The sequence below is a fragment of the Aristolochia californica genome, unplaced genomic scaffold (genome assembly GCF_029961685.1).
Source record: "Aristolochia californica isolate CCGP_79_NKW_82.1479 unplaced genomic scaffold, dmAriCali1.0.hap1 SCAF_6, whole genome shotgun sequence".
In the NCBI taxonomy this organism is placed as follows: domain Eukaryota; kingdom Viridiplantae; phylum Streptophyta; class Magnoliopsida; order Piperales; family Aristolochiaceae; genus Aristolochia; species Aristolochia californica.
The window spans coordinates 38808045-38835538 of NW_027182257.1; the positions used below are offsets into that span (position 1 = coordinate 38808045).

The following is a 27494-nucleotide window of genomic DNA, read 5'->3' on the forward strand; positions in this document are numbered from 1 at the left end:
CATAACAGAAGATACTTTGATCACAGTTCCTATATGAAAAATATGTCAAATCGTCCCACGACAAGAATGCGACTTACAGGCGATCCACCAGAGATTGGATTAGTTTAAAGTATACATTAAAATAGAGCATCTCGCCTCTTTCCTTTTGGGGCATTCCCTACAGTTTCATCCTTATATGCACTGATAAGTTACCTCAAATCCTCGAAGTTTCAACCATTTCTACATGCTAGCTAGCAACATCAAACAATTCATTCCTCCCTAGATTTCAAGATTTAACTTACGCAGAAAGAAAAAAAAAAAAAAAAAAAAAGACTAAAGAAAACAGCTATACCAGAAGAAATAACTTAGATATCTGTATTTATGTGTATATACGGTAGAAACATGAACCGCCTCTTACAACCTTGCAAGAGTTCAATGCATGGCTGGCCGAGGAGAACGTGGGCGAACAGGGGTCTTGGATGGGCTTACCCTGAAGCATTAATTTGATCAAAATAAATTAATACAAAAAGATTGCCTCCAACAAAAAACCTCTTTCTTTTATTTCCTCCACAAAATGACCAAAAAATATCACCAAACAACCTACCTAATTGGCAAGGATCCCAGAACCACGCCACTACAGTTGAGAGCAGCAATTGCACTTTCAGCCTGCATGACAAAATTTCACAATATCACAATAGTTGAGAGTAGCATATTTGACAAAAGGAAGAGACTTAAAATGCAGATACATGATTCAGAACTGAAACATTATAACCAACAGGATATGATCCAAAGTGACAGTAGATGAAGATAGTGTCACATTATCATTGAGTTGAATTATCTTAGACTTCGAAAAACTACTAGAGCCAGTCATGTTTTATTCCTAACCACAGTTTGCAGCTAAAACTCTCACTGGCAGAAACATGTGGAGAAAAAGCTGTGTAGCATCTTTACCACGCAAGCAAAGAAATGGCTGGTACCACAGACTATCACCCTCAGGCTACTGCCAGCTGAACAAATCCAGCAGATGGATTGTGTTCATATCATTCACAGGTACATATAGACGCTAGCAATCCAGAGAGTGCAGATAATCAAAGATGCAACTACATAAGGAGTTCAGTGTACCCTCAAAACAAAGGGGAACAGCCCAATAGTAGGATATTCTACAAGATCAGTGGAATCTCCATCACTTATGTCATTGTAATCTGAAACCAGTATTAACAATCTTAAAATCATCTCAGACAATCAGTTTAAAACAAGAAACATACGTGTTTGGACACAAGAGGGAACCTTTTTGACTCACCAAGAACCTGGAGCACACATGTTTGGACACAAGAGGGACCTTTTTGCTTCACCAAGATCTCAGAACACTACAGTTATAAACATAAGATAACAGCATCTAATAGATCTTTAATTTATAAGAAGCATCTACTAGATCTTCTAAGATCTTAGTTGTAAAGCTTTCGTAATCAAGCCACATAACTAACAGCCTGCAAATTTGTCAATATTCCTCTAGCATTTTGGACATGAAGGTCTTGCACACTTATCCAAACTCTGAGACTCTATGAGGTGCATTTTAAAGGTGTGCAAGACAACATGGGCACCCACTTCTTCCTCAAAGAGGGGAAAGCTTGGCTCCAGCAAAGTGTCACAATCAAGGCATTTTACCAAATTCATTTTCACTACGATTTTCAGCATCCACATCCTTCAAGTAATGCTCACAAAATCTATCGTACCAAACAAAATAAGCCACTACATGCATTCAGCACCCTTGAACTCATTATCTAAGTATGCTCACATTGAAAAAATTCCATGAGCATTGAAGTCTAAGCTGCAAAGATTCTTTTTTTTTTTTCTTTTTTCTTAATGAAAATTTCACAATTTTTTGAAAGTAATATAACTGCAATTGACAAAAGACAAATGTATGACCATTAGTATACTTTCTGATATCAAATCACACCATTAGCTTGTTCTTTCTCCTTTCTTTCCCCTTACCATGAAAATCAAAATACCCTCTCCTCACTCTTTGTAATGCTTCCTTGAATCAAATAACTGCCTTTCATTTGACCAATTGAGTTTTTTTTCTTGATGATACATGATTACGCTAAAAGGTCAAAAGTAAAGATTTACCTACCTTCACAATCCCAAGGCCCACATTTATAGGGATACCCTTCTATTTGCTGTTTTATTTTCTCACTATTGTAAAATGTCAGCACTTTTCTTCGAATTATTATTTCTGAGACATGTTTTACGCTGTTCAGTTATTCAAACAGTTTGTGGCAACAATCCTTGATTTCTTTAGAATAACAATCCTTGATTTTTTTAAAATAACAATCCGTAATACTATCAGAGGTGCAACACATAAAGAAAATCAAGTAAGCTGTTTGAAGAATACAAACAAAGACCACTTAAACAGATATTTCTAGAGTACATTTTGCACCAGTGATGCTGGATTACCTTGAAACTGAGTAAAAGCGGAAAATAAATATAATAAATGTCTTAATTTTCACATCAAGACCAACAGCATCGTAAGCATTAATTGGGAGAAAATTTTGACATATGTGCACTAGGCATATATCATGCCTTTTATTATACTTAGAGAAACTGAATTGAATATCCATCTTCAGTTATCTTTGAGTTGTTCATTGACCTTATGCAAAGAAATACCTAGATTTGAACTTATTGTTTTTCTGTCAACTAAGCTCATAACTTCAAAAGAATGATAAAAAATGACTGTAAATCTCTCAGTTTTGTTTAGTGAAATTGGAATTAACCAACAAAACATTTTAATCAAGGCACTAAATTGTTATGAGCATTCTATAAAATAATATATATGCACATAAGCACCAATATAGTGGCAAAATGTCATTAATCTTTGTCATGATATAAGAGCACTAAATTATTCAAGTAGCTAAATCCATAAAAAAGGGAAACTCTATTGACATGTTAGCTCCCTAAAACTGTTAAAGAAAGGAGATGAGTGTAAACGTTGCAAACATCCTAACAGAAGTCAACTGGGATAGAGAATTCAGGTTTTACATAGTACATTAAAAAAAAAAAAGCACACATTAATGGGGAGAGAGAGACAGAGAGAGAAAGTTTCACATTGAACAAACAAATTCCTTAATTTCCTCGAATCATGGCAAGGGTCTAATGCCACCTTCAAAGGAAAAGTTCAAATACAAGATCCAATGAATAAAAAGCGGGTTCTTTAATTTGCACAATCATGCAGGGCTAATGCTACTTCAAAAAAGAGTTAGACAAGTATAAGATACTCATAATTAGGGGTGGTATCGAACTGAGCCGGTTCGCCAGCGGTTCGAGCTCGGCTCGGTTCGATTCGATTCTGTTTATCGGGATCTGGAACCAAGTTCGATACTCATAATTAGGGGTGGTATCGAATTGAGCCGGTTCGCGAGCGGCTCGAGCTCGGCTCAGTTCGATTCGATTCTGTTTATCGGGAGCTGGAACCAAGTTCGAGATCCAGATCAGGCTCGTTTAAGTTAACGTGCCGAGCTCGGCCGAACTATGGTTCGGTTCGAAAGCTTGCGAGCTGGCTCGTTAACTTAACGAGGAGACTCGAGCGTTGAGGCGGGAGCCAAGAGGTCTCTTCGAGTTTGTTCCTCCCCCATCTTTCGTTCTCCCGCCTCCGCCGATGATCTTGTTTTCCAGTCCTTGAATCAGAACAATCTGATTGAGTACAAATGGACAAAACTAGCGTTGTTTTTCAAAGGAATGTTTTTGTGTTTGATTATTGAATAAAGTTTATGCATAATTATGCATCTTTTATCATAATCTTATGCACAGTGTATAGAAAATTTTATGCAAGGTTAATATACAAAGGTTATGCCCAATTTTAAGTAGAGGTCATACCCAATTTTATGTAAAATGTATGCATAATTTTATATACAATTTATTTGACATGTATTTTATGAAAAGTTTTAAATGTAGGTTGGCTCGAGCTCGAACTCGGTTAAAATTATTGGGCTCGATCTTAATTACAATTTTAGGCTCTAGGCTAGGCTCGGCTCGAGCTTGAGTTCGAAATATTTAAATCAAGCCCGGCTCAAACATAGGCAGGTTTGGGCTCGGCTCGATTCGATACCACCCCTACTCATAATGAACAAAAAAGGGCATCCTTAATATGCATGAATCATGCAAGAGTATAATGTCACTTCAAGGAAAGGTTAGGCAAATATAAGATGCCCATACTAGACTCACCCAAGGGTAAAATGTCAAACATCACTTGTCGGTTTTTTTTTTTTTTTGGAATTGACTAGAATTGATTTCAAAAGCCACAGATCTCATATAAAAAAATATTCTCAAGACTTCTGGAACAAATTACTTCTTGTAAATTTTCTCATTTAGATTTTATTTCCTGCAAGTTCAACTCCTATTAAGGTTTTGAAATGTAAAACGTAAATTGCATCTATTAACTTCTGTTTGTAATTTTCAAGAGATGAATTCAAAATATATAAATGTACATAAAATAAGCCATGCTGTATACATAAGACAAGGTTTTCTACAAGCTAAAGATTAAAGTAAAATTCTTATCTTCCAAATAAAATATCTAAACTATAAAGATAAATGCTTTTGCCAACTAATATTTGGAGAATGGTGATGAGCATGTATGAACAAATCGCTTAAGTATGGTACAACCAAAATATGATATTGGAAAAAAATCCAACCATTTGTTTGATGCACCATCAAACAAATTCTATAGTTTATATCTTTACCATTTTGCATTTAAAACCCCAACCAAATTTAGGTGGAGCTGAGACTACTTAATCTTATTTATATAACTAAACTATCATATCAACAGCCGCATTCACTCGAGGTAGAGATTACAACTTAATTTTCAAGAGCACAAGCATAATTTTCCGGACAAAGTATAAAGGGAGCAAATGAATCATTTGGCATGTGCACTTCATCCTCAAAAAGGGCACTGTAGAAAGGGTTTTGCAATTGCAAGACAAATAATTGCAGTCACATGTTATCAATCATGAGAGAAATCTTGCTTCTAACCAATCATGAGCAAGGATAATTACCATTACAAACTCCACAAAAGCAATGCGGGTGGAGTGGTGATAGTCACCAAGCAATCTCAAGCGATAAACCTACAGCAAAGGGGATGTGCCTCATCAGTACTCCATTCAAGGTGAAGTAAAGAATTTACCAATAAATACAAATCATGTTAGCTTGTAAAATAGTAAGTACAAACCTCTCCACAGATCGACTCAAAGAAGAGTTTAACATCGGCTTGAGAAACCTATAAGAATAAATATGATTAAATACATGTATTTTCAAAGCCAAATACAGCATTTAGTTCAGCACATCAGACAAGTTTGAATCTACCTTTTTGTCAATATTTGTACAATATATAGTCCTTGCACACATCTCACGTTCATCTTCAGACTACGTACCACAGCAACAGTTAGTGTGAATCATGAAAAGGGACCACTAAGCCAAGGCTAAAGGATCATTGACTATTATTAAGGAAGCAAATAAAGGAATGAAAACATAACCAACAAAGAAGCAGAACAATCTTCTTTAAATACGAAGTGTGGATACCATTAACAAAATTCTCACCCGAGGCAAAAATGTAGGGTTCACCGGTGCAATAGCAGTTTTTGAAGGGAGCACTCTCACTGGGTAGTACCCTAGCATTGTCCCTGCCAAACTCAGTGCTGCCCTTGCACCCTCTGTAGGAGAAAAAGTGAATGGAGAAAACTATAATTACTCCAAAATATAATTAAAAATAAGTTTCTCTTTGAAAATTTGGATAAAAACAAGCAAAAATAAAATACTCAATCAATATAGAAAATCTTAGAGAAGTGGTTATACCCTCATCAGTAAACTCTACAAAGGCAAAACGGAGAACAGAATTTGGATCACCACACACTCGGCAGTCAACAACCTTGACTCCAAAGGAGAAAGAAACAATATCAGTACAGAAAACCACTAAATTTAACACACAATTGCAAAAGCTTTAAAATTGCCTGTCCACAGTTGATGAAGAGTGCGGCAAGCTGTTCTTCTGTCACCTAAACACAAAGAAATTCACAATGTCAGTGGTCTTGACCATAGATCCAAATGTCAAACAACATGAGAGGCACTCATGGGTAACACAAGTAAGCCCTATCCAAATTACAAGGCATTAGCAAATATAAAACGAAGAAAGCAAATACAGAAAATATAAGTTACCCTACAGCTGTTCGAGTTGAACAAAACAAACACTGCAACTGCAAGGAAGTTAAATATTCCAATAAATAGAGCTCAAATTTGAAGGCGCAAATTTCATACCTGTTGATCAATGTCAGAAACATATACAGTCCTCTTAATTATCTCCTCCCGCTGCGCCATACTTGTTCGGCTATTCACCCGCCTTTTTCCCTGACTATAATTGTTCTTTTTCTGTTTCAAGTTCAATCAGAAGATGAATCAAACGCCACCAACCTCTAGAACTAAGAAAAACAAAAAAATAAAAATAAAAACAAAAAAAGAAAAAAAAGTAATGAACGAGATGATCACACCTACCCTTCTATTAGTATTTCCATTTACACTTCCGATGTTATTATGCATCATAAAATTGTTAGAATAAAAACCACCACCCGATCCATTGTTGGCAAGCGAGGGCGGGACGAACTCCTCCGCCATGGGGTTAAGATTCGAGAGTAATTCCTGTAAATCCCTTATATCCCGTTGGAAGCCCTCGTCGACCTCTTCGTTGCGCTGCATATCCACACCGTTGGATCGTTGGCGCGCATGAGCAAAACCGGGATTCCCCGAGGAAGCACCGTGCTGCGGTACAATCGCCCCACCCTTAACCATTCCGTTGCTCTTTGGCGCCTGGTCATGCCCCCCAATCTGAGGCTTGTGATTGCCAGCGTGAAGCGCCGGGGTCGGGGCTGTCCGCTGCTGCTGCTGTAATTGAAAGGCCTTCTTCTGAAAGGTCGATTCATTAGGGTTCCGAAGAACTGGACTCGGCTGGAGGTTGTTATGGTCGACTATGCGAGCCCCAAGGTGGCTGGCCTTAGCCTGATCGAGTTCATTGGGAACGTGCGAGTCGGGACCGGCCGCATCGAAATTCCGACTTGAAGAACCAACGTTAACACCCAGATCGGAGCCGGCATTCTCGACCACGGCCATGATCCAAGCTTAGACTCAGACGATGTCTCTGTCTTACCCAAATCCTCTACTCAATCGTTTCCTTGTTTTACTTAACCCTTCTAACAAGATCCTTCTCCCTTCTTTATTCCCTCCAGATTGATCAACAGATTTCACATCTGGACGCAAGACCTGGTATACGGGCTAAACCGTCTCCATCGATCTATAAGAAAATCGTAACACAAACTTCAAAAAAAAAAAAAAAAAAAAATATCAAAAGGAAATCTTTGCAAATACCGGAAATTGGAAGTTAAAACAGGCAACCTAATTACTAACTTGTTCTTTTCTTTTTTTTTTTCCCCGAACCACTTCGGAACGTCAGTTTCCTCTGCGTTTTTGGACCTTCTTCGCCAACGTCCCAAAATGGCCAAAGCTTCCCATAAACTCCCACGGCCATCCCACCATGACATCCCATGCGCATACATAACATATTATGAGCATACGTGGTTCGTAACAATAGGTTTATGCTCATGAAGTGCGAATGAATGATGCTCTTTCCATTCTTAGAGCGGTTTCTGCTCTGCATGGACGGAAAGGCCCTGCACTGAAGCCACGTGTACCGGGCTTATTAGCTCCGTCTAATAGCTCTACAAAGAGCGCGGCAAAGTTCTTGAGAAGAGGGCATCGTGGGCTTATAAATGCCATATGGGCCTTGAGGGACTCACCGCGGGTCCTGGTCTGCAATTGTGATTCTCTTTGTTTTGTAGTAAGGTTTAATTTAATTCTAGAATTAGGGAAAGAAAAATGTGTACTCCCAACCAATATTTGAGATTCGATCAGGTCAATCAACTGAAAAAATTTCGAGCTGCTTTCAACTTTTTCTCCTTCTAGCAAAACTCCAAACCATAGAAAGTAAAACTTGGATGATTGCGCTGATTTCCTCTGAAACCATCAAATCAGCTACTAGGGGGCCATAATTCATTTAAAATGAAAGTGAAATGCTCTTTCTTTTTGTATTTTTCCCTTTTCTCTTTGAGAGCGTCGTCCGCTGTTGAAGATCACCAACGGGAGTCGTGAATGGACGGACGGCTTTGTTCGTGGTTTGTCGTCGCTTTTCCATCTTTCTTCTCCATGAAGGCCAGAGGTGTTCAACTCTTCTAATGATTTGTGCCGCTTCTGTGCTTCATTATTCTCAATAGTTCAGATTATTATTTTCTGTAGAATATCCTCATTTCAGATCAACTCTTAATTTTAACATACACTTCTTATTGAAGTAGATATTGCTTAAAACTATTGTATGCTAATATCCCATTATAGTAAGAGTGAAATGAGTGAACATATCTTATTATTTCGTTGGTTATACCAAAATCTGTTACAATGCATTTGCCTGAATCCGTAAGTGTCAACCTCAAGAGAACAGTTTCATTCGTTACCTGATGCAGGGAATGGGTTCCAGTATCTACTCCTCTTTCTTGTTGGACTTGGAATCATCACTATTGGTCTCACCTTCTTTAGAGCTTGACCTACTTGATTCTGCAAATGCCTTTGATTCGTCAAACTCCCACAACTACACACAATGCAAAACAATTTCATCAGGTTCCAAGTCAGTCATGCAACTCAATCAATGAAAGTAAAGATGTGCACACCAGCTGAAACTCAGCCACCCAACAGGTGAAGTCATTTTCTGAACTTTCTCCAGCGACTCAAAGCTCCCTTATTTTGAGAAACAGAATGTAATAGTGTTTTACTTTTTAGGCTCTATGGACCGTTAAGTGTTCAATCACCCTTTTAACAAATGAAAGACACCGATCTCTCACAGGTATAAGCATTCAACTTACACAGGTGGTACATTAATTCTGCTGACCATGATGCGTAAACTAGAATCATGGAAGATATGAGAGGATATAATGGTAAATGATAGTATCTCAGATGTCTAAAAAGAAGGGACAGCACCAACCGATTTGACTTCCCCATTCCATATACAATGGAGAGCAACAGATCCGGTGACAGCAGGCACAATATAGAGAAGCGCTGGCTGCAAGGGCCAAGTAAAAATTCAACAAATTCATGTAAACATAAAAAGGAATAAGAAAAATAAGAATGAACAAGATAACAAAGAAAAAGAGATCTGTAACAAAAAGAAACACAAATGAAACAGAGGAAGAGAAGATTACTTTAAAAATAAAAATTGCATATAGGGGTAAAGCAAATCACCTGTGCAGCTTGAAACCAATTCATGACAACAATGGTGAGAGCCAAACCAGCTGAGTACCCAAAAAATGCACTATTAAAGTATCGATTTTCTTTTCCCCTTGCCACATCAAACCGCAATGCCAATGCCACAAAAATGCCTGAAAAAATGTTGCAGAAGTTATAAAGCAGCAAGTCATGTGACAACGGTAATAAGATGAGATAAACAAAATTATTTTTTTGAAAAATGATTGATTAAGATATAAAAGAGGACAAAAGGGGGGGAGCAGCCCACCACAGGCCAGAGTTCACCTCAGAATACGAACATCAACAGCAAAAAAACAAATAAAAAAATACAGAAATTAAGGGGGAGCAACTATTGTAAGTTGAGTGAGGAAATTTCCATCTTTTGCCAACTTGTCTGCCCTGAGTTTGCCAATCTAGGGACACAAGTCCATGAGAAAGAGAGATATCTAGAGAAGCAAGTAATGTCCAAGGGGGATCAGACTTTTCCACACCATTAAATAACTGAAGAAGAGTCCCCATCCAACTACCATAAGGGACAAGTGCCACCCAGCAGCCATACAGATGCCATATAGGACAGCAAAAAACTTGGCACAGATTGCATCAGAAATAGCAAGAGGCCCAGCAGAGAAGAGAAAGGTAGAGCCACCACTGCAACAGAAGAGCCCACCAAAACCAACAGGGCGAGTTCCCCAAGGAACATTCATCGAAATTTAGCCTAATGTAGCCGATACTAAGGGTTAAGTAAAGTTATTATAACATTATTGGAGAGGCACCACCCAAGTTCGGATACTGAAGACTACAAACAGAAAGACAGTAAGCTGGACCATGGAGTCAGATGAAGTACCAATACAATAAATGCATTGTACATCCAGGACTAACAAATGATGATTGTGTCAGTAAAGATTCCAGAAACAAAGCAGAGATTCAAGGATAACTTTATTCTGTCACATTAGTTCTGTCTATACAAAAAAACTAATTTAATTCCCCAGGTTATAATTGCTTATAGAGGGAGTCTTTCAACATTAGACAATCAGTTCTTCCAAAGTCCTTTCAGAGTTGATAATCATACAACCTTGGTAAACCCAAAAATTGCTATTTAAATTTTTTTTAATATAAAACTTACTCGTGTAAGGTAGAATATGAAACAAAATGCCCAAGCTTAGTTAATAGTCTCAGTCTAACCTTACTTTCTATAAATACTGATGTGGGGAGTGAGTTGGCCCAACTTAAGAGAGACCTCGATGGTATCAACTTCATATGGGTATTAAAGATGGAAAACATTCATATCCATCTCACACTTACTGGATATTAATGCCTCTTCTTGTCCAAAATATAGGTTTCAAATATGGGTAAATGTGTCACACTGAAATAGTGCACCAACAAAGAAGACCCTAGTACCTTGTAGTAGGAAAAAAGTAAATTCATTTTACAAGAATAGAGGTGCTTCAGAAAACCTTGTAATAAGAAATTCATTTCAGCATATCAGTTACAAGATTAAACCTTCCATGCCACCAAAGTCAGCAAGGACAAGGAATTAAGCCTGGCACAGGTAGAAGGCTTTCTCAAAAAAAAAAAAAAAAAAGAGAGGTACCGGGCTGTCCTTCCATGGAACTTCCAAGTACATACCTGGGTCTCTATCACTCTTTGTGGGAAGAGTAAATAAGATTTTGGCAACAAGTGATAGACAGCTGTGAACAAAGGCAGGACACTTTGAAGCACAGTTACCTTCCCAGGCTGCCAGAACTACATTGCTAGAAGTGCCTGAAGCTGGAATCCCAAACTATTACTTATCACTGATAAAATGCCCAGCAAGTATTGCTGCTAAACTGTAAATAATCCAGTATAGATTCCTGTGGTGTGAAAGGGCAAACCAATTCTAGTTACATAAAAGCAAAAAAGATGGCAGCCTCAGGATAAAACGTGTAATGCAAATGAACTCAGCTGTGGTGCAAAGCAGCTCTGAGGATATGCCCAGAGAGTAGATCACTATGGAGAATGGTAATGGGAAAGAAGAATTGAGCTGGCAAGAATAGTTGGCTACCTGTGGACAACCCATTTCACAAAACATCTAGTATCTGGATAGCAGTTCTAGGGAAAAAATAAGTTCAAACAGAATTTCAAGCTTCATGCAAGAGGGGGTGCTTCAGTAGCTTTCTGGCTGGACTTGTGGAAGGGTGTAAAGAAACTAACACAAGCATTTCCAAGGCTGTATAACTTGAAATCCAAATGTCACAGTTGTGGAATTGAAATCGAAGGGGAAGACAGTGGAACTTCAACCTTTGGAGAAACCTAAAAGAAGAAATGGCTCAACTCACCAGCCTTTTGGAATTGCTCAATGCAGTATATAATTCAGAAGCAAAGGAGGATGACCCAGTGTGGAGCCCATTGTCCATACATTCTCTATGGCTTCTTAGTACAACCTTGAGAAGCGGCAACCTCCTCTCAACATGGCCATTGGAGCCAGATTGCCATGGCACTTAATAGCACCAAAAAAAGTGCCGTAATACATATAAACAACAAGTCAAAGTAATATACTCACATGTGAAGAGCTATCCAAAAGAGGTAAGCCAACTGTCAACAGTTTATGCAAGCTATGTGGGAACTTTAAGGAAAAATATAGCCACCTCCTACTTCACTGTAGCTTCAGCAATGAGGTTTCGAAGCCATCTTGTCCAAGTTCAATACACTGATGTGCAAACCCAGATCCTATAAAGAGTTCTTCCAACAAGCTCACACTTGACCCTTGCTACAGTTGCTAAATATGGCAAAGCACTCTGGAAAGCCACAGTTGCTGCAATGCCATGGCACTTATAGCTGGAGAGGTGGTGAGGACACCCCTGTGTGCTGCCGATTATATGAGGCAATACTTGAAGACACCAGACTACGACAAGACCCACCACGCCGTGGTTGGGGAGTGAGGCATTTAGGACAGATTAGTTTTTATTTTATTTATTTACATTTTATATTGTCCTTAAAAGTAATTTTTTATTTGTTCAGGGGCATTTTTGTCATCAGGGGTATTTTGGTCATTTTAAACTATCCCTAGGGTTTTGGGTCTCTATTTAAACCCATGATGTTTGGAAATCAGAAGCACTGAATGAAGTTGAATTTTTTCCCTCAATGTTCTATTCATCTTCTCCATCCCAGCTCTCGGTTATCTACTTCCCCATTCTTCTTCTTCTTTCTCTCTTCCTCCTTTCTTCCTCTTCTCCATCTAGTTTCTTTGTTCTCCCTCACAGCAGCACCAACACCACCAGCGTTCCGCATCAAATCTCAAAGCCAAGGTCCACCTTTGAGCAGCCTTTGATATCGTCAGACATCCTTCAGTATTACCAAAATCGCTTTTGACAAATCAAAATCAAAGTACTCAATTCAAATTTATCTTTGGAACATCGTAGTTGAGTACCCCGGACTACACCAAAAGAGGACTGTCGCTGGAATCCTGCCCCAAGCAGTCGCAGCGCCACTGCCGCCCACAGCCAGACCTCCCCACCATCGTTTCGTATGGCGGCAGCCATCAGCCCGTCATCTATTTCCACCTTTCAGCCGTTGGCGCAGATCTTCCACAGAGCCAATGTCTGCTGTCAAACCATAGACGCCCCCTCATCCTCCTATTTCCCCTCCCGTCGCAAGACTTCAAACAGCCCCTCGATAAACCGTCCTACCGGTCGCTGGTGTAACCCGAGCCCGGTCGACGCCTTCCAGTTCTTCGTCATGCCGCAACCCTTGCTCAACCACCATTGACATGCTGTCGTTGCCGTAGAAAACGCTCACCATCATCGCCAGTTGTTGTAGCTCTACCACCGTCTTCGCCATTATGCCGCTCATGATACCCCCTCTCTTCCCCTTCTCTATCGGGCTTCGGTTAATCAGAACCCTTCTAATTAATCCAAGGCCCAAAATAGGGAGCCTGCGCACATGCGGAAGAAAAAAAGGGTTGAAAAAAAAAACATTCGCGCTCGAAGACTGCCTGCTTGTTGTTTCAGCTCCAACTCACTGCCTATTTTACGTACGATGACTCAGCCAGTTCCAGATCAATTTATGAGGTGACGTTGTTCCTACAACTCCTTGGTATTCCACTGTTTGCCTTAAATTGCATCAAGTAGCTATTTTGTGCTGGTAGATAGCTTCTTCATTATTAGGGCCCACTTCGAGTCGAATTTGACCTCGAGATTCATGCCAAAAAAACTCATTTGATTGATTGTAGCAACTGTGTCTAATCAATCTTTGGTGTTAATTTTAGAGCTCAGCCCGTCAATGCAATTTACATCATTGCTTAGGATTAACCTTTTTTTTTACTTTAGTGGTGTCTGCATTCTTAATTTGCAATTTCATTGATTTGAATCTTAACCAGTCACCAACAAACTAATAAATACTTAACCTTAATGTGCATTGAATGTATTGGGCTTTATTTTATAGGATCCACTAGTACATGCATTTGCATAGTGGTTGCATCATGTCAGGTATTGCCTCATCGCCTTTTGTAGATAACAAAGATGACACACTCCAACAAATCCTAGAACAATTATGCCCCATAAATGATAGGCTCACTACCCTAGAAGTTAGATCCTCAAATGGGAAAGGGCTAGTAAAAGTTAGGTCTCCTAGGGGTTATGACACAGAAGATGAGGAATTTGCCCGTACACACCCTCACATATTCTCCCCTTCAAGAAACCACACACCATATATCCCTCGCCACGAAGGGCCTAAAGACAAAATGCAGAAATATATAAAGATCGAGGCTCCTACATTTGATGGTCACCTAGACCCCTAAGTATTATCCATATGGGTCAGTGAGATGGCCAGGTTTTTTGAGTGGTATGAGCTTTCTGAGGAAAGAAAAGTCAGGTTCGAGAAAAATGAAATTAACAATCACCGCTCAACTTTTCTGGAAAGGGATATCACGAGAAGACACGAACCTCCCATTACTCACTGGGAGGAAATGAAACTCAAACTCCAGAAAAAATACCTTCCCCCCTCCTATAGGAGCACCCTTTTAGACCAATGGCACGCCAAGTATACTGCTCAATTTGATGAGTTCCAAAAGCGATGCTCTAATATAAAAGATGAGGTGATCACTTTGAGCAAGTTCCAAAAGGGCCTAAATGACGACTTCAAGCGAGAGATGATTCTTTGGGGTGTCACCAAAATAGAGGATGCTTTCGTACTTACCCATAATTATGAGTTGGCCTCCAAGTTTCAGCCAGCACGTGGGTCGAACACACGTACAACACCTTTTAGGTCCCTTGCTATTAGTCCTCAAGCCCTAGGAAAGTCAATTTTAGGGGCTCCCCCTCAAAAACTGACTCCCAATGTGGACTTCCCTACATCAGAGGTAAGGAAAGAGATGTCAAAATTCAATTCAAGGATTCAATGTCATAAGTGTCGAGGATTTGGACACATTGCGTCCAATAGTAACAATTGAGCCCTTCTTATCGATGATCAGAACTACCCACAAGAAGACCAGGAAAACATGTATTATGAGCTTGACCCCACCTCTTAGATGAAACTGGTGAGGTAAACACAACCACTCTGAATTGTGTCAGGCCCTCTCACACTCCCATCCACAGACTGAATGTCGTCCGGTGTGCACTAACTCAGCCCAAGGAGTTTGAAGACTGGCATCAGACTACTATCTTTTACACTTACATCAAGTGAGAAGATAAGGGCTGCAAAGTCATCATTGATAGCGGCAATTTTATCAATGCCGTCTCATCCCACACTGTTGCCAACCTTGGCCTTTAAATTGTTCCATATCCCACACCTTATCAGGTTGTGGGATGATGACAGTACCATTTCAGTTGAGGGTAGATGTCTTGTTCCCATTCAGTTCTTCGAATACAAATAAGACATTTGGTGTGATGTAATTACTATGTATGTAGGTCATATCATTTTGGGAAGGCCCTAGTTATATAATCGAGATGTTACCATTTATGGACGCTCTAATATTTGCTCCTTGTTCAAAAGAAAGATCATCCATCTTAAACCACTGCCACCAAAACATATTAGGCAAGATAAAGCACCATAGAGCTCTCAAAAGAAAACCTTGCATTTCATTAGTCCCAAGGATTTGGAACATGAAATACTACATGAGTCTAAAGTTTCATAGAACTAGCCCATGAAGTACCTGTGAATTCTTCAATCAACACCCCACCAAAGGTTGAGTCTATTTTACAAGAGTTCCAAGATGTCTTTCCCAAGGAGCTTCCAGATACACTGCCACCTATGTGTGACATCTAGCATGCCATAGATTAGGTGTCGACAGCTACATTGCCGAACTTGGCGCACTATCGGATGAATCCCACCGAGTATGGAGGATTACAACAACAGGTGAATAAGCTCCTCCAAAGGGGATTCATCAAGGAGAGCCTATGTCCTTGCGCAGTATTGACCCTACTCACACCGAAGAAGGATGGCACTTAGAAAATGTGGAGACAATAGTGCCATCAATAAAATCACCATGAAATATCGGTTCCCGATTTCCCCGGCTAGATGACATGATAAATATGTCGATGGGTGTCACTATATTTTAAAAAATAGACCTCAAAAGTGGTTACCATCAAATTTGGATCTGCCCGAGAGATGAATGGAAGACACTTCAAGACAAAAGATGGGTTGTATGAAGGGATAGTCATGTCATTCAAACTGTCAAATGCACCTAGAACTTTTATGAGCATGATGACACAGGTGTTTTGACCAGTCCTTGGCAAGTTTTTGGTGGTTTATTTTGATGAAATTCTCATTTATTAGGGGATTCAGCACCATCATGTCTCTGATCACAGAGAGAGTTCTTATGGTCGAAAGTTGTCTCTTGTGCTTTTCAAGAAATCAAGAAATGTATAACAGAAGCAAGGTTGCCTGACTTCTTTAAGGTCTTTGAGGTAGAACGCAACGCTTCCAGTATAAGCATAGGCTTACTTGGTCAAGAGCGACATCCAGTTGCGTATTTTAGTGAAAAATTTAATGCCACCAAACAAAAGTACTCAAACCCATGATAAGGAGTTTTATGCAGTTGTTCAAGCCTTACGTTACTTGTGTCACTCACTATCTACTCCCGCAAGAATTTGTCTTGTACTCCGACCATGAGGTCATTTGCTATCACAACTCGCAAAAGAAACTCAATCACAGGCATGGTCGAAGGATTGAGTACCTGTTGGAGTATTCGTTTGTCCTGAAGCATAAATCAAGCGATGAAAATAAAGTGGTTGATGCCCTGAGCCATAGAATTAGCCTATCGTCCACCATGAACATTCAGGTTACTGGCTTTGAAAAGCTCATAGACGAGTATTCTTCATGTCCCGACTTCGGTAGAACTTATAATGAGCTGCAGGAGGGACAGCATCACACAATTGATGACTACCACATCCAAAATGGTAATCTATTTCGGTCCAACAAGTTGTGTTCCCCGCATGTCAATACGAGACTTCTTAATTAGGGAAACTCATGCAGAAGGACTCAATGGACATTTTGGGTGCAATAAGACCATCACAGTAGTAGAGTGTCAATTTTACTAGCCTAGTTTGAAAAAGGATGTTACCAACTTGGTAGGACAATGTAGAACATGTCAATTGGCCAAACACAAGATTGTATATTCCCCTACCAATCTCCACATGCCCTTGGCAAGACCTCAACATGGATTTTGTCTTAGGCCTTCCCTGTACCTTTTAAAAACACAACTCCATCTTCGTTGTGGTGAACCCCGTTTCTCCAAGATGGCTCATTTCATCCCCTGTACTAAAACTTCTAACGCCTCCAAGGTCAATCGACTTTTCTTTGATGAGACCGTCAAGTTATATGGCTTACCTCAAACCATTGTTTCAAATAGGGTGTTCGCTTTATGAGCTATTTCTGGAAAACTCCTTACACTTGATGCGTACCAAGTTGAAATTCTCTATCGCCTACCACCCCCAAATTGATAGTCAAACTAAAGTCGATAATCAGAGCTTGGGGAACCTTCATTGCAGCCTCGTAGGAGATCACCATCACACTTGGGATTTGATTCTCCTAACAGCCCAATTTGCCTACAATAACTTGATCAATGGGTCCATAGGCATGAGCTTGTTTCAAGTTGTTCGAAGTTATCAGCCTAGGAAGCCTTTGGATCTCATACCCATGTTACCTCATGCTAGGGTTTCAAAGTCTGCCACAACATTTGCACATAGGGTTCAAGACCTGCATGTCAAAATAGCTAAATGAATCCAAGCAAGTAATGCCCAATATAAATTTCAGACCGATGTGCATAAATGTGATAAAAAATTTAATGTGGGTGCCTATGTCATGGTTAAACTTAGGCCGAAGCGATTTCCAACAGAATTTGCTTGAAAATTGCACGCTCATAGTGATAGGACCTTTTAAAGTGCTAAAAAGGGTAGATCAAAATGCTTATGTTGTTGAATTGCCATCAGATTCAAGCATTAGCTCCACTTTTAACATTCAAAACTTGATGGCATATAGGGACACACCCCTCCATTCTTGATGACCCTTTTTTATCATCTTTTGACTTCGCCTCATATCCTGATACAACTACTCCTTCCTCGCCTAGTACCTCTTTGAATCCATTACCAATAGCACTAGCACATAAAGAACATATTTATTCTATTTTGGATGAACAAGTTGTTTTTACGAGGAGTGGTGTGGTTCAACGTTTCCTAGTGCGGTGGACAGGAAGACCAGATTCCGACTACACATGGATTACAGAGACATTGCAGCAGCTAGATCCTAATTTGTTGGAGTACTATTAAAGTCCGCAAGAGTCCCACTTGATAGGGTCAAGTTTTCCCAAACTGGGAGAGTAGGCGAGGACACCCCTCGTGTACCGTCGATTACATGAGTCTCTATTCGAAGACACCGGATTACGACAAGACCCACCACACTAGTTGGGGAGTGAGGCATTGAAGACAGATTAGCTGTTATTTTATTTGTTTACATTTTGTAGTCCTTAAAAGTAATTATTTTATTTGTTCAAGGGCATTTTGGTCATTTTGAAATATCCCTAGGTTTTGGGTCTCTATTTAAACCCATGATGCCTGGAAATCAGATGCACTGAATGAACTTGAAAATTTTCCCTCACTGTTCTATTCTTCTTCTCCCACCCAGCTCTTAGCTCTCTACTTCCCCTCTTCTTCTTCTCCTTCCACCTCCTTTCTTCCTCTTCTCCTACTTTCACTCTTCTCCCTCACGACAGCACCACCACCACCAGCGTTCCGCATCAAGAGGATTGAAGGAAAGTCAACATCCATTGGAGTCATTGGAAAAATAGTCTATAGAACTCTCCAACGGGTCAGCAGCATACATAAAATGCCACCCTTCCCCAAGCTCCCTAATCAGGAACAACTGGCAAAAAGTCATTCTTTTTAGTAGGTCAAAGCTCCCTCCCATAATCCCTTGAACCTAAATTTTGATAGATAGTATTTTGTAAATCCTGGAACAACAGGTGTTGGTAGTATAATCAGGGATTGCAATGGGGTTATTCAATTGGCATACTTGAACACAATGAGGACTTGTAGCTCAAATGAGGCAGAAACTATAGCGCCATTGGCTGGCATTATGTTATCCAAGCAGCATCCCATTAGTCCCCTAATTGTAGGAGATTCAGCACTGGTCATAGGCTGGCAGAGCAAGGAAAGACCTACCCAATGGAAGCTAAAGCCTCTATTTGATGAGATTATGGACATAACAGTTGAAGGCAAATAGCCTGGTTAAAGGTCCCTAGATCAGCAACTTGGAATCTAATAAGCAAGCAAAAGATGGGGCTGCCGGAGATTGGGTGCTTCACTTGAACTTCAGCTCTAATTGAGTTGAATGCACCTTATGGCGTACCTTATGTTGTATCACTAATGCTCAGTTGATTAATAAAAGCTTATCACTGTTTAAAAAAAATTAAATCACAAGATTATGAAAATTAATGCGAACATAAAACCCCTACCAGGAATAACAATATCTCCCAACCCAAGCATTGAATATGGTCGAACAGGATCTGATGTTGGAAATAAAAGCTGCAGAAAATTAGCAAGTAACAGATTAAACACTCATATTTGTATGAATCAAATCTTAATTTAGGGCACTTATTATTGAACACAAAAAGAATAGACAACTCTGAAACAATATCTAGTGAAGTCAAACACTAACCTTTATAGGAGCATCAAAAGATTTAGCCACACTAACCATCACAGGAGTAAAAAAGACCCAGAAAATATCATACACAAACAGTCCAGCCTGCAGAGGAAACAGAAGATGGCAATTGCATAAAAATCAAATACACTAGGGAACCCATAACAGCCTATTAAAAACTTTGAAAAGCAGTAACATGAAATTCTTCAAAAGAAAAAATCACCTTTTAAAAAAAATTGATAACTAATCCACATAGAGGCAAAGAGATAAACAAAATCATGCCTGCCAGCAGTGGTTCCTATGAACAAGTACTCAGGCATTGCAAACAATTACAGAACACAAGAGAAACCCCTTAAGGTATTCAGAGAACTAAAGACAGCATGCACCAGTAATTTGTCTAAATTTGAAACAGTCATTTTCCCAGATATTCTTTGTGTCACTATTTTCTGCAAGTAGATTGAGAATGTGCATGTGTTCATTCTCCATCCATATCTAAGTCATTTACATATCTACAAGTTTAAGGATCAAAGCTGATGATAAATGGCCTTTATACAGCTGAAAAATAAACAAAAAGGTGCATAAAACAAATGGGATCCATGTATGAAACAAAAAGCATAAATAAAACTTACATGAACCTAGTTCAACTAGGGCTAGTACTCACCAAGAGTATAACTCCAGTTTTAAATGATCCAAGAGGCAGCATTTCAATTCCCTGCAAGCCAACTAGAAATATTTCAGGTTAACATGATCTAAGAAACTTTTAGTATCAGCGGTAGAATCAAAGATTCCAAGTGAAACTAACTATGACAAATCAGCTATTTGTGAGCTAATTCCTTTCTCAGATTGCCCTAAATATCTTTACACCACTAGAAATAAAGAGAAAAAGTAAGAAAAAAGATAGGGATGGGCATGTTAACCTCATTCATCCATTGATTGTTCTAATATACTCATTCAGAAAATTCTCATTTCCTCCCTCTTTTCTTTTATCTTAACAATCAATAGAAATTGAGGTAGGAATGTATTAGTGATTACAGATGTCATATAATATTAATACTAATAGGGGTGGGCAGCAGGTCAGGTTTCATAACGAAACCGACCTGACCCGACCCTACCCAAAAACCCCGGATTCGGGTTTCAGGTTTCACCCAGCAGGTCGGGGAAGGGCAGGGATGGGTTGGGTTTAATTCGGGTCTAGGGGCACAAGGTGGGGATGGTGATCGGATCGGAGCCAAGTTTGACATTTCGGTTTTTTTGGGGTTGGGTTTCAGGGTCGGGATTCATAGTCAGATTTGGGCTCTAGGAAACCCAACCACGATCGACACGTGCCCACCCCTAAGAACTAACCTGTTTCAGTTTATTTTTTCCCATTCTTCTTGAAATTGTTTCATGTGTTTATGAATTTTTAAAGTTTCCTTTTTGACAGGTTAGCTGAAATTTGCACCATCTAGGTTAGGCTTGAGCCCATCATTAATTGGGCATGTCAAATGTTATATGGCGGCTTTACAAAGGCTTGAACATGACCCATTTACATCCTCAGAGGAACAGAGAGTGAGTGTGTTTGTGAGTGAGAGAGAGAGAGAAGGAAAATAGACTTCCCGACTCAAGAATTAATGGATTATTAAGACAGAGCATATACCATAGCTTCCCCTATTAAGAATGTCAAACTCCACATTAAAGAATCTAAAAGTATGTGCAGGTCTACATGGCACAAACACATACACACGCACATGCCACACATTTACACACAGCTACACAAACAAAAAGAAGGAAAACAAAAAAACAATGCCAATGAACCAATGAAAAACGATTCCATCTGATCACTGGGGTTGTTAACAGATTTTCAAGAAATCCCAGGCATGGCTGGGCTTTCTAGCCACCACCATGTGAGTATGTCTCCCTGGCTACCTTCTCCTGCAGGCTCCAACAAGCTAACCTTTGACAGAAGTTCCTAGGGTAACCCAGGACTAGCTGGCTGTGGGTTATGTTTCAGGACTCAAATTATGATGTGCTCATCACTGATTCTGGCCCATTGGGCTTGCCTGATTCTATTGGAATCAAAATCAGATTCATCCTCATTTGGTTAAAAAAATTCAGATAATATCTCTCCTCAAATTATATAATTTTTCAAAATCAATTCCTGTCTTGCCATAGGATGGTGTAAGAATTCTGGCTACGTTAATTGGGAGATCTAGCACAAAATTAATCAGATTCTTTAGTTGACTAATTGAATCTCAACTACAGTGTCATGTTTGTATATCTGCCAATGGCTTTGCTAACGAGCAAGCTAAAAAGATCTCTGCAAAATCTCTTTGTGAATGCTATCCCCTCCCCAACTTTTGTACTTTTTTACCTCCACAATAAAAAAAAGTGCAAATTTTTCTGGTTAACATAGAATCAGACCTACATGTGTTCCTTTAAAAAAAAAAATCAAACCTGAATGCAGAACGCCAGCCCTAAAATGTTGTTTGCCAACCAATGCTTCTGTGAAGCATACCACGCACAGAAAAAAGTTCCTGGAATCCCCGCAACAACCTGAGACTTAGTAAACTCTACCTCCACAGCTGAGCCAAAAAAAATAGCCTACCAATAAGTGTTATTTCACCACTCAAAGAAACAACTACTGATAATTTCATAATGTGCCAATTAGTTGTTCATGACTGATCAGTAAGTTACATCACTGGACAGACTACTGATAAGCACTTCACCTACATATAAAGACATTCAGGTCATTTTATAATGAGGAGCACAAATTATTAGCTACTGATTAGAATGTTACATCACATATGGCACATGGTCATAACACAACAGTTAAACAAGTGAGCTACTTTTCTCTTCTCATATACATCCAGATTGCAGTAAACCCTTAAAAAATCGCCACCGAGTCTCATGATCTCATTATATGTCATCCAATTAAATAAGGGGAATCCAGAATTAGAAAGTACTCATGTTCCCCGGGAAGCTAATGTTTTAGCTGATTCCTTTGCCAAGCAGGAGCCTCCCTCCAATCGCTTTATGTAAGGGGAGTGTTCCTTTCTTAGCGCTGTTGTTTGTTCTTGGTTTCCCTTGAATAAATTCACTCTTTCTCAAAAAATATAAATAAATAAAATAGAAAGTACTTTAGATTCATGAGAATATCAAACAAACAAAAAAGAAGAAGAATGGAAAATTTTGTTATCTGACAAAAATTATATAATTTGTGACTAATTCCTTTATCCTCATAGTAAGTGGGTTCCATCAAGAAGATGTTAGTGCCCATACATTTGAGTAGTCCACAAAATAAAAGAATAGACATTTGATCCATTGAGTATTTGAGATCTAACCAACCAGGCAGGTTGATGGCTCGGCTAAAAGGGTACAGCAAAAAAAGCATAACTTTTGCACCCAGTATCCACAGTAGTGCTGACCATATAAACTGCATAAATTCAAACAATGGACATCACCTCTATTTTCCTTTTTCTTTCCTCTTAAAGACACATCAAGGTAACTGACAAGTTGTCTTTAGATGCAAAGGATTACTTTGCCCTATAAAAAAAGGCCAGCAGGTACTTTCTGGTTTAGTTTACTAGAAAATGAAAAAATTAGAGTAACAAGAAAAAGGCATGCTATGTTGAAGATATCAAGGAAGCATATAGTAATTCTAAACACTAACTCTGGAATTCTGTATTCTGGAAACATTTATAATAGAAAATTATATTCGAATAATAGAATTGTAGAAGTATATCCTAGAAAAACAATTCTAAACACATCCTCCCCCCGCCCCCCCCCCCCCCCCCCCCCCCCAAACTACCACCACCACCACACACACACACACACACACACACCAAAAAAAGAAGGAAAAATCAAACTTACAATGGAAGTATGGCATGCGCCAGACAATAGGGTTGTTATTCCAATTTCTAGGAAGGAAACGTTCAATTGCAGGCAACAATGTGGCACTGTTCAAAGAAAAAGAAGTTAGCGAAAGACAAAAACTACTACAGGCAACTAATAATCTGACATAACTTTATTTGAATGACATAATCTGCCATAGTTATACACTATGAATTAAAGAAAACCACAGAGAGGGGACATACGAAAGTGCAACTATTCCAAGTACAAAGAAGTAGCATGTGAGAACAGCATTAACCAAGTCTTTTGATAGGAACTTGAAGAGAAGAAACAGTGATAAGAGCATAGCACTGCCAACCAAAGGAAATCGCATTGCATGCTCATTTGACATTGTCTCCTGCACATATTTGACAGCTAGGTCAAATTCAAGGAGCACGCCCAGGATTTTAGGGGATTATCGATCAATCTTATAGAAAAATACAGTAAAGTTCAAGGAACTTACCAAAGGTGGGGTGGGTTTAACTGAACGATAACAACCAACATAAACTGTCAAGCATGCTGTCAAAATTACATTAAGGTTTGGATCTACCTTCACAACAAATGGTGCAAGGGTTAAACCTGTAAGAGAAAAAATATCGATAAGAGAACTATACATAAATCTATCTACCACAAAACTTTGTAACCAAACCAGTGATGACATCTATGACATGAGATAGCAAATAGTAATTAATAAAACCAAAAAAAAATTAATAAAAAAACCTACATGAAATGTTTAAATTTTTGCAGAACATTGTTTACTACCAAGAACCTGAATGTGAACAAGATTCCTAAGTTTGAAGATTACAATCAGGGTGAAAATTATGAACTCCCCATCCACCAAACTTTTGTCCTTTATTTCCAAAATGTTGTTTTCCCACACAATCCTGCCTTTCCCACACAATCCTGCCTTTATGTTGTGTTGTTTTCCCACACAATCCACACCACCAAAACTAGGCAAAATTAAGCAAATAGACATGATGCTAAAGACATATTTCCTTCTAGCCAACTTGTCCGTCACCATAGCTACCCTGAGAATCTCCTCCCAGTATAAACTATTCCTTTCCTAGTTTGGTTGATATACTTCCTTTTATATATAAAATTAGCATTTTTCAAGATCTCCCCCCATAGTTGGTGGGGAAAAAAACTGTAAAAGTATTATAATGTCACGAACAAAATATGAAGTATCTACACAAAATCCTCAACACCGAAAAATACGGAACCAAAAACACAACGACACTACATGATCAAATAAAGCATAGTCAGTTAAAAGACAAGAAGACTGCACCTGCTAGTGCCAAAACTGCTACACGTTCACTGGCCTTCATTTTTACTATTGGTCAAAACCGATACGTTATATGTATCGTCCGATAACGTTGCATGTGAATGACAAGCACTATTGATATAGCCGAAACTTCGAAGAGGCGACTGCTTCAACTGCCAAGATGAATTAAAGAAAGCCTAAACATTAATGGATAAATGTTTCATATGGAAACTAAGGGTGGCAACGAGCTCAGCTAGGCTCGAGCTCGACTGGTCCAACAGAAACAGCCGAAAACCCAGGTTTCCAGCAGCAGTTTCTGTTCCCGTGTTCAAATCATCCGAAGCCGAATGAGGTGGAAAAGTAAAAAAAAAAAAAAACAGTGGCTATATGGATAAAAAGAGAAATTAAAGTAACAGAAAAAAAATTAAGAAAAGAAAAAGAAATGGGAAAGGGAAAAGAGAGAAGGATTGCTTCTAAATGAAGACAGTTACACAGTCCTACCCCGCGTTTCCTTATGTCACTGTCAAGAAACCAAACTGCCTTCCTTCGTTCTTATTTTCAAAGATTGTGGCTTCTTCACCCTAGTCCGTTTTCTGTGAGAGATAAAAATACGGTGACGACGAAGACACCGAAGAAGACGAAAAAATAAAAAGAAAATTTTTAGAACAGAAGGAAGACGAATCGATTTTTTCGAAATAGGAAATAAAATAAATAACTTTTTTTTATTTTTCAGTTTACCTGCAAATTACTGTAAACAAGCGTATAATTTTTTTTAAGTTTCCGGCAGTTTCTTCGGAGCTCGGTTTTTTCTCCTTGAATATTTTTAGGGAAGAGGAAGAAAATGAAAACGGACGGAAGAGGAAGAAAAGAATTGACGATCAGGAAGCGTAGAACAGAGGAGAAGGAAGAAGAGAATTAGAGGGATACCTGGAAGCAGGAGCATCGCCGCGTTGTAGAATTGGGCGTCAACCAGAGGTTGATCGGTTTGAAGCGTTAAAATTAGGGCAACTTCCGATTCTATGGTAATTGCCTTTTTGTAAATAAATCTCTGTTGTAAGCCAGTCTCAGCAGGTTCGGTCTTGACTAGTTTGGCTAACGGCATTTACGTAATAAATCGCTGTTTTAAGCACCTCGCTAGCCTTTGAGCTAGCGAGACTGGGTCATGGGGTCGGTTAGATTGGGTTAAATGATGTTTTTTGGTTCATCAAAGTTTCTCTAATGGTATTCATAACCCGATAACTCTTGTTAGGAAAAAAATTCATTATTCTAATCCAACTAGAAAAATATAAAGAGATTTTGGCTCTCTTCGGTCAAGTGTAATAATCGATCATACTACTCTCAAACTCTCTCAAAGAGATCAAACTATAACTAGATTATGGTTCTAATACATATTCTCCTTCTAGATCCAAATACCCTAGATCAGTCTCTCAAAAAAAAAAAAAAACTTACATCTTGTTCATCTTGTAGAATCAACCTTCTAGACTTTGAGCATAAATAATTAACTAAAATTGAGTTAGTAGTGGGACAGGAAATAGATAAAGGATTGAGAACCTATTGATAGATCAGACCAGTGGCATTGGTCAATTATGCTTCGTGATGTTTGCCTACAACATTAGTTGACCGATCACTCTGTTTGGAATTTGATTGATCATATGTTTTAAAACTTAATTTCTACATTCTAGTTGTTTGATCATTACCTATAGAGGTTGATTGATTAATCTCTTTAAAAATCATTGAAGAACAATTATAAAAGTCGTACATGACTCTCATGGGATGAAGTCTCAAAGAAGGAGAAATCATATGGTGGAGTAATGTGAATCTCATACGAGTGTCTTAGTTTAAAGGTGTTTTAGTTTATTTAGTTCTTTTTAGTTGTTGTTTTAGTTTGATTATAATAGAAGTATTATTCATGGTATAACTAGGATTTGGGTAGTTTTTTTTCATTATGATTTTATGTATTTACTTTATTATAAATAGAGGCTCAGTGTACTCAAATTATATAAGTCAATGAATTATTTATCGTTCCTAGATATTCACATTGGTACTGAAGCAGATTTCATGAGTTGACTCGATCAACCTGCAAAGATAAATATAATCCTTTTCTGATTTGTCATCTTTATTAGTTTTAAGTTTGTATTCTACTTTTTTCTTCCTTATTGATGTCTTTTCCATCCCAATGCTATCTTTTTTCTTGGGGTTTTCACCTTTATAATACACTTTTAATATTACAAATTATTTATCGAAGGATCATTAGTCAATTGCCCCCATTATTCAATGGTATCAACTATGGTTATTGGAGGGTAAGAATAAAGTTTTTCATTTAATCCATGAATTAAGATATTTGGCATGTGACAAAAAATGGGTCATTTGAGCCACAAAAATTAGAAGATGGTCACTTAATCACATGTTGGATTTAGGATCCCATGATAAAGAACCTTGATAAGGTGGTGAAGGAAGAGAGGAGGAAGAAAAAAAAAAAAAAGAGGGGAAAAAAAAGAAGAGAGGAGAAGGAGAGAGATGGAGAGAGAGCTTGGGAAAAGAGAGAATAGCTAGGGACGAGTTTATGAGAAGATGAGAGACTTAATGCTTTTCTCGTTGACTTGAGCCTCTATTTATAATCGTGAAATGAAGTTTACATTGCTCTTAGGGCTATAACCTTTAAAAAAGAAAAGACAGAAGTAGACGTACATCATCTTTCTTAATTACATCCTTGTGTCATCCTTATAAAAAGACTTTTTAATTACCTCTTTTGTCATGTCTTTGACATGAGGGAGGCATTTACTTTGATGCCACTTTGGGATTTCTTCCAACACTCCCCCTCAAGCTAGGAGAGACAAAACATCGTGGATACCCAACTTGTTGTATATAGTGGTTAAAATCTTGAATGTGACTGGTTTTGTAAGAATATTTGCCACCTGCCCTTATAATGAAACATGCATGAGATATAAGATACCAA

At 38.7% G+C, this 27494-nt stretch overlaps 2 protein-coding genes across 5 annotated transcripts; both read right to left on the reverse strand.

The window, feature by feature from the left end:
* Positions 1–7555, reverse strand: LOC137933990 (polyadenylate-binding protein-interacting protein 12-like). 3 transcript variants are annotated; one of them, XM_068778154.1, is made up of 11 exons: positions 7420–7555; positions 6514–7329; positions 6280–6390; positions 5976–6020; positions 5821–5893; positions 5566–5678; positions 5332–5391; positions 5198–5245; positions 5025–5093; positions 584–645; positions 1–469 (listed from the first exon to the last, which is right to left on the reverse strand). In XM_068778154.1, exons 2-11 carry the CDS (start codon positions 7123–7125, stop codon positions 412–414), a joined length of 1251 nt encoding a protein of 416 aa, XP_068634255.1. In that variant the 5' UTR covers positions 7126–7329; positions 7420–7555; the 3' UTR covers positions 1–411. The 3 variants fall into 3 exon arrangements, with proteins under 3 accessions (XP_068634255.1, XP_068634256.1, XP_068634254.1); XM_068778155.1 differs by having other exon boundaries at positions 6514–7306; positions 7408–7555; XM_068778153.1 differs by having other exon boundaries at positions 6514–7306; positions 7420–7554.
* An 856-nt stretch (positions 7556–8411) lies between these two features.
* Positions 8412–25580, reverse strand: LOC137934008 (signal peptide peptidase 1-like). 2 transcript variants are annotated; one of them, XM_068778181.1, is made up of 13 exons: positions 25466–25580; positions 25040–25131; positions 24563–24711; positions 23741–23856; positions 23484–23635; positions 23260–23345; positions 21844–21971; positions 20072–20122; positions 19429–19515; positions 19226–19295; positions 9298–9434; positions 9041–9118; positions 8412–8650 (listed from the first exon to the last, which is right to left on the reverse strand). In XM_068778181.1, exons 3-13 carry the CDS (start codon positions 24600–24602, stop codon positions 8543–8545), a joined length of 1053 nt encoding a protein of 350 aa, XP_068634282.1. In that variant the 5' UTR covers positions 24603–24711; positions 25040–25131; positions 25466–25580; the 3' UTR covers positions 8412–8542. The 2 variants fall into 2 exon arrangements, with proteins under 2 accessions (XP_068634282.1, XP_068634281.1); XM_068778180.1 differs by lacking the exon at positions 25040–25131.
* Positions 25581–27494: the final 1914 nt, after the last annotated feature.

Bases quoted from the DNA above. Each gene is read 5' to 3' on its own strand.
- LOC137933990 (XM_068778154.1), bottom strand. From the start codon at position 7,125: ATGGCCGTGGTCGAGAATGCCGGCTCCGATCTGGGTGTTAACGTTGGT. The intron at 5,679-5,820 runs GTATAACCACTT...TTTCTCCTACAG, and splicing joins TGTAGAGTTTACTGATGAGG to AGGGTGCAAGGGCAGCACTG. The intron at 5,094-5,197 runs GTTTGTACTTAC...CCTTTGCTGTAG, and splicing joins TTGAGTCGATCTGTGGAGAG to GTTTATCGCTTGAGATTGCT.
- LOC137934008 (XM_068778180.1), bottom strand. From the start codon at position 24,602: ATGAAGGCCAGTGAACGTGTAGCAGTTTTGGCACTAGCAG. The intron at 23,346-23,483 runs GTATGTCCCCTC...TTCTTTGAACAG, and splicing joins CTTGGAATAGTTGCACTTTC to TGCCACATTGTTGCCTGCAA. The intron at 21,972-23,259 runs GTAAGTTTGATT...TTTTTGGCTCAG, and splicing joins GCGCATGCCATACTTCCATT to CTGTGGAGGTAGAGTTTACT.